This window comes from Falco rusticolus, chromosome 20 (genome assembly GCF_015220075.1).
Source record: "Falco rusticolus isolate bFalRus1 chromosome 20, bFalRus1.pri, whole genome shotgun sequence".
In the NCBI taxonomy this organism is placed as follows: Eukaryota; Metazoa; Chordata; class Aves; order Falconiformes; family Falconidae; genus Falco; species Falco rusticolus.
Window position 1 is genome coordinate 790,803 of NC_051206.1, and position 7,477 is coordinate 798,279.

The window sequence follows — 7,477 nt, forward strand, 5'->3', positions numbered from 1 at the left end:
TAGTTTTGAAAAGGGCAGAGCTGTTACCTTAGGGGAGCTACTGTTTGTTCTTGGTGTGAAATTGGTATGTTTGGACAGAGGCTCTGTAGAATTTACATGTTAGCTTGAAAACTGCATGGATGAAAGTTGTTCAAAGGAAATCAGCTACCATCAGGCAGTTCCTCTCTGAGGAGAAACTTGTCCTATCTCCGAGTGTCCTAGCTCAGAATGTTTACAAAACGCTCATTAAGGGAAAGGGGATTGCGAGATAGCAACAAATCTGGTGAACAGCTTACACTACACAAGATAAGAGAGGCAAGGCAACCATAGGAGAGAGCAAGCCATATCCAATTACTGAGACCTGGTTTTGGGGAGGGGGAAGGGGGAGACAGACAGGACGGATCACAAGTTTCAAGACAAGAGCTTCCAAACTTGTCATCTCTCTGTGACACAAGCCGTGTACAACCCAGGGGATAAAACCGCCACTTAGCCCACACGAGAGCTAGAGCTTGTTGAGTGCGGTTGGAGGCTCAAGTGAAGTCATGGATTCTGTAGTTCTCCAGCTGTGGGCTGTCCTCTGTGTCTTGGTTCACTTTGCCGCTTGCAGTCCCATCCTGAGCTTGGAGCACTCTTCCTTGGAGGAAGACGTGCCTCTTTTCGACGAGATTCTCTCCGAGCAGGATGGTGTTGATTTCAACACGCTGCTTCAGAATATGAAAAATGAGTTTTTGAAGACGTTGAACCTGTCTGACATTCCCCTGCACGAAACGGCCAAGGTGGATCCACCAGAGTACATGCTAGAGCTGTACAACAGATTTGCCACTGATAGGACATCTATGCCATCCGCAAATATTATTAGGAGCTTCAAAAATGAAGGTAAGATATGTGCATCTCTAGAAGTAAATAGAAATGACTGTCTTCATAGTCAGCGTGAACTGTATTTACCGGGCATGGGGCAAGAACTGCACTAGGGGAAAAAAGGCCTTTCGGTGGGGGTGGCACTGGAAGCAGGCAGTGAACGCTGCATGTGCCAGGGTTACCCAGATCACACTTCTTGTGAGAAGGATCCTTTGTCCTTTGCTTTTGAGACTGTAAGGCTTTGCGGGAAGATGTTTCTTTAATGTTTGGGCAGCAGCAAGTATAATTTAGAGACACCACTTTCATTATCCCTATAATGACACACATAATTTGCAATTACCTGTTGATTTTTCAAATGCATACCTTAAGGCAAGAAATGTTTTTACACTCTGTTCAAAGGTGCAATATTTTCCTATTATGAACTTAACCTAATACAGCTTTTTGTTAATATCCTGTCATTGATCCTCCTGAGATTTGTAACATTTTCTTCCTTTGGCATCTGAGCACGGTCCCAAAAATACATAGAAATACGTGAGGCAGAATTTTGGATAACCATGAGGTTTTACTTTGGAGGACTAGAACATTTCCTATTAAAAAAAAAAAAAAAAAAAAAAGCTGAAGAAGTGGAATTGTGACCTTAGGTAGGTTCCCTATATGTTTCTGCTTCAGCATTTCCCCTCAGTTCAAGATAATGTTTCAGTGCTAACATTCAGTAGTTTGTCAATACCTACTTGCACCAACACAGGTTTTATGTTAAAAACGTATTTCAACGAAACAATTCCAAATACCGATTCTCCACTTGACAAATACAAGTGCTTTGGTTCGTTTTAACTACTCAGGCACACACGCAGCTATTGAAACTGCTGTGGGACTTCTCTCATCCTTTGTCGATTGATGAAGTATAAATATATATGTATTGCTTTTTCTCTAACATTTGCAGTTTCAAAATGATAACTATAAGGAGAGGCTACATGTAAGTAATTTCAGTTTTGCAATGCAGTGAGATGCAAGGAGAGAATCCAGAAGCTCTGTTCTGCTCTGCCCTTCTGCCAGGCCCAGGCACTCCTTAGCCACAACCTCTTTCTGGTTTGAAGAGGCACTCCATTGTGATTTAAAATCTTCTTTACATAATCTTTTCTCCAGTGTGGGAAAGTTTATTGAAGGGTTGGTGCAAACCAGTTACACCCACTGGTGAACAGTTATTCATCTGAACAGCCATGCCTGTCACTACTCATCAGCATAAATGAAAACACATGCAGGAATGCGTGGTGTTCTTTTATCATTTTGCAGTATTAAAAAAAAATAAATGGGATAAAAATTGCCAAGTATGGTATGCTAAAGAATAAAATAGAGTGTGGTTTAGTGACATAAATCTGAAATTGTTCCACTGGCAGAACTGAAATTCTTTCAGATTTGCAGCACTGAAAATGGTACAGACTTGACTCTTGCCAGTAATAGATGTGGCAGTTTGCAGTTCCGTGCCATTCTGTAGCCATGACATTTGATGCCTATTTCATTCTCTGCAGGGGATCAAGTAAACTTGGCTTAACTTTCTGTGATTTCAGTAATTCTCTCACCTCTTCCAATCCAAAACAGCAAGATGTGAAGTGAGACTGCTGATGTTAAGACAGCTTCATAAACGCGTAAAGTTAAAGGGACTGGGCAATTAACGTTTGTTATGTGTCTTGAAAGTCTCTATAAGTAAGAGCTATCCTTTTAATGCTAAACAGCTCTTTTGATAGAGAAATTAATTACTTGCAATGATATAGACAGTAGAAACAGACTATGGAATTTTTTTGTTTACCTACCCTGCTGAAAATTGGCAGCAATAGTAGTTTCATTATTATCCGTTAAATCCTTTATTACAGAAATATGCTGCTTGGCTGGAATTAGTTCTTTGTTTCAACGAATGAACTATAACATCACCGTTGTAAATGGGACTGTTATCTTCTTAAAACTTGGATAAAGGTCTTAAGAGAAATTTTTCTTTTTGTGTGGACTCCAGTCTCCCTTCCTGACCCTCCTAGGGGTATACTGCTAACAGTAGGAGATACCTCACCCTATGGACTTTCTAGCTAAAGAGCAGAGTCACATCCTGACTCAGAAATGAACACTTCTGATGCCCTGCTAGCACTCACCCAGCTTCTTAAGTATCATGTGGCTTTCCCCTGCCTTCTGGTGAATGAGTTGTGCTTGTCTTCTATATGATCAGGTGGCATTTCTCCACCCTGTCATTATATGTATCACTACAGACTTGCTTTAGCATATCAAGGTCTAGGAGACCCCAAAGATTACTTCCAGTATGGAGATGATAACTAAGCTTGAATAGCATTGTATTTCAGTTCACAGTCTGCTCCTACCCTGGCACTGTGCAGAGTATATTCAGCCCCCATCTTTATCAACTGACAGGTAGGGAAATGCAACCAGAATCACCCCTCATTTTTTCATTTATGAGCAGGTGGAAGTGCAAAATGGAAAAAAAAGAAAAAGGCAGGTGCCTCAAAACTGGAATTAAGTAGGACAAGTCACATGCTAAAGTTAACTGCTTGCTTAAGTGCACTGGTGGAGCATCGCCAATGCTTGCAGCTTTATCAGTGTCATTTTTCTACAAACATATCAAAATTGGAGAAGTCAGAGATGAAGATAGTAATATGTCACAAATAGGCTGCCTTTGCAGAAATGCTGCCCATAGTCTCTATGTCCTAATCTGTCTTCTGAGTTACAAGTAGACAGCACAGTAATTCAGCAACAAACACACAATCATTAGCTAAGATTTCTGCATTGTGTGAGGAAATGCATATTGCCTATGTATAAACAAACAATGCAGATAGGACAGACAGCCTGACTGACAAGCAGATATTATGTACTTCTTATATGTTTTATTAACTAAAGCTGCCAAAAGTGCCTGGCTGAGTACAGCTGTTTGACTGCTCACTTGAAGCCCACTGAGTCTGTGGCAGAATTTCTGTTGACTGGCAGTTCACACAGGATGTTTATCACCTGCTCTTCTGAACCAGAGCCTTTACATCTTCTGAAGCAACTTTTCCTCTCTTAGTGCTTGGCCCTTCAGTTTCTGAGGGATATTTCAGCAGAAGGGAATACTTGCTAGCACAGAAACACTAAGCAGACACAGATACAGCCTGCCGTTCTTGCATGTGCAGCTTACATGTCACCCACCTCATGTTCACTCCAGTGCCATATCCTTCCTCCCTTCCTCTCCTACACCAATAAATGTTTTTCCTTTTTTATTAAATAGTTGCTGTGCAGCAACCTAAAAATTACTTGTATTTCAGTATTAGGCAACACATTTTTAATACATAATCCTTCCAGGTGACAAGAAAGTCCCTGGAAGGCATGGGGATAAAAGGAGAATCTATAAATCCAGGTTTATGGTCTTTAGCGTGTCTGGGATCTGGCTGTCCTTAGACATCTAAAATAAAATGGGCCTTTTTTCCAAGTATGGATTTTGGGAAATGATGAAAAACCACTCTCCTGGAATCGTTTGACTGAAACCAAGCAATGCAAAACTTGTCAGATGAACTTCGGTGCATGTTGCTGAATGTATTGACCCTTCTAAAATACTTGATCTTTGTTGTTTCCAGACTTGGCTTCCCACCCCATTGGTGTTACAGGAATTCGGAAATACCCTCTTCTGTTCAATGTTTCCATCCCTCACCATGAAGAAATCACCATGGCAGAGCTGAGGCTCTACACCTTGGTGGAGCGGGACCAAATGCTCTATGATGGGCTTGACCGGAAGGTCACCATTTTTGAAGTGCTGGAAAATGACCACATGGGGCTAGGAGACGAGAGAAAGACAGTGGCACTGGCATCCAGGCAGATCTATGGCACGAGCAGCGAGTGGGAGAGCTTCGAGGTCACGGAAGCCATCAGGCGTTGGCGAAGGGCAGGGCTGACCACGCATCGGCTGGAAGTTCATATAGAGAGCAGGGAAGGGGAGGAGCAGAATGGAGAGGGGAAAATCGATATCGACATCAACTCTGAGGCGAAGCATGTGCCCCTGTTGATTGTGTTCTCTGATGACCAAAGCAATGACAAAAAAGAGGAGAAGCAAGAGCTGAATGAAATGATTGATCATGAGCAGCTCGTGGACTTGGAGAACCTGGAGGTTGGCAATTTCCACAGCCAGCCTGGTGAGGAGGCGTTGCTCCAGATGCGCTCCAACATCATTTATGACTCTACTGCCCGAATCCGGAGGAACGCAAAGGGCAACTACTGTAAAAAGACTCCACTCTACATAGATTTCAAGGAGATTGGCTGGGATTCCTGGATCATCGCCCCAGCGGGATACGAAGCTTATGAGTGCCACGGAGTATGCGCCTACCCCTTAACAGAGCACGTCACACCAACGAAACATGCCATTGTCCAGACGTTGGTTCACCTGAAGAATCCTCAGAAAGCTTCCAAGGCCTGCTGCGTTCCCACCAAACTTGATCCCATCTCTATTCTCTACTTAGATGCAGGGGTGGTCACCTACAAGTTCAAATATGAAGGCATGGTGGTATCCGAGTGTGGCTGCAGATAGTAGTAGGGAACGCATGCACGGGGGAGGGCACAGGGGAAGTATTTAATGATTCAGTCTGTAAATTTGTACATTTCGGATTTCCTATTTAATAAGGTTATTTAATGAGGCATGTACAGATAATTGTATGTTTCCTGTTATGGGGAGTGGGCAAGTCGTACGACCGTAGGGAATGTATATTTTGTTCCATTGCTTGCTTCTTGCTGTTCTTTGCTGTCCAAATTATGACCGAGTCTCTCTTCCTGTCAGGGCATAGAGCAGATCACTGGATCGTTTGGGAGGGCTCTTTGTGCCAAAGGGGCACATTCAAATTCACAGAAATAAAGGCATATTTTTGTACTTTATAAATGTTGATTGGCATCTGTAGGGATTTCCAGAGCTATTAAAGATAGGTGAACTATGGGCAATACACGCCTAGATTGTTTAGTTTTGTGTAAAATCTTTATAAAGATCCTTACATGCTCAGATTATTTTTTTGAAATTTATCTCTGTAGATCTGAAGTCCCAATAATTCTCAAGCTCCTAAATCACTAAGACACAGCAAGGTGTTAAACTTTTTTTCCTTTTTTCTTAATTCTTCCTTTAATCTTTCCCTGTCTCAGTTAACTGGCAGGGGCGATTTGGCATCTGGCGCGGAAGGGAACCATTCCCTTTCCCATCCTTCTTAGTAAAGCAGTGGCCCCAGGAGCAGTGCCAGGCACGTTCAGTGCTCTCACATGCAATGGCAAGAAATTCCCCCTGTGCATGTTTATTACAAAAGCACCCTGTGTAGAGCAGCGCTGGCTTTGTCGCATTAGCCATGTGTTGTCTCTCAAGGGCCAAAGCTTTATGTGGCAGAAAGAAGTGCAGGAAATTTCCTGAATCCTTGAAATTGTACCAGTTTATACCAGCTAAGAAACTAGTCCCTCTACCCAGTCCAGTAAATTACATACAGTACAGCTACATAAACCAATTCCAGTGGCCAAGTAGTATTGCATTTAGTCTGCAGAGAGCTAGACAGAAAAGGAAACACCTTTGTGCCAGCTAGATAGAGAGGATCTTTCCTTTATGTATGGGCTGAAGTTGTCAATTCATAAAGGTATTGCCACCCCCCCCCAAACTGTATATGGTGGAGTCACATGCCATGTTTCCGCCACTCTTCTGCAACAAATCGTGGTGATAAGAAGGTGTCAGAGCTGAGAAACAATAGACCCGTCACTTTATTTATACTAAGCTGCAAATTTGTCAGATTCTTGGGAAAGTGTAAGTGACGTTGACTCTTTTAGCCTGTACCAGAGCCTACTGTACTGTCCCTGCATGTGTTTTACACTTTTAAGGGTAAGTTATCTTCCTTGGAAGTGATAAGGGTCTTTGAAAGAATCACTCTAACACTTTGTGGGAATGGACACAAAAGACTTCATCACGCACTAACTAAACCCAGTTTCACCTATTTTCACACATACTCTTCTGCCTTTCCCATAATTTATTGACCTATTTATTGACCTGCCTTTGTAAGATAATGTAGAATACAGAATGTTTTATTTTTGTGCTTGTGTGTAATCCCACTTGGATAAAACCTTGTACCCATCCTATTCTACATGGAATCTCTCTGTTGAGTTGTGCTGTGCAGAGATTGGTGTTGCTGATTTTTTTCCCCTCCTAGATGTCTGTAAATACTATATACCACAGTTACCATCCTTGCTTGCAGAACTGTTCAGTCACTGGAGTGATTTAAATAGCATTCTGGAGCTCGTACGGTCTTGTCCAACGTATAACTACTCTTGCAGGGGTATCGTTGCTTTAAGTGGTCAGCTGCGTAGTTTATTGTAGAGTTGTGCAGTCTCCACTCGTGCTGTGTGTTTCCAGATAGTGGGCTGTGCCATGCGGCTGTACTGCTTTCTGCCTGCTACAGATTGCACCCTGTGAGTGACTGACACCGCTCCCAGACCTTTCCCCTGAGCTACACTGCAATCTTAGTCTGTGGTTAATGGCACATTAAAAGAATTCATAAGAGGTGTGATATTTCGCTCTGCTGACATGAACTGCAGCAGCCAACGGTTGAAGTGTGACCACATAGATCCTTTCAAAACTATCCACAATTCTTATGAAGCCATTTGC

General features: G+C 42.5%; 1 protein-coding gene across 1 annotated transcript; it reads left to right on the top strand.

Moving 5' to 3' along the window:
* The first annotated feature begins 362 nt into the window (after positions 1–362).
* On the top strand, positions 363–7,066 carry BMP10 (bone morphogenetic protein 10). The gene is made up of 2 exons (XM_037371817.1): positions 363–855; positions 4,440–7,066. The coding sequence occupies exons 1-2, from the start codon at positions 522–524 to the stop codon at positions 5,381–5,383; spliced, it is 1,278 nt and encodes a 425-aa protein (XP_037227714.1). The 5' UTR covers positions 363–521; the 3' UTR covers positions 5,384–7,066.
* The last annotated feature ends 411 nt before the right edge of the window (positions 7,067–7,477 follow it).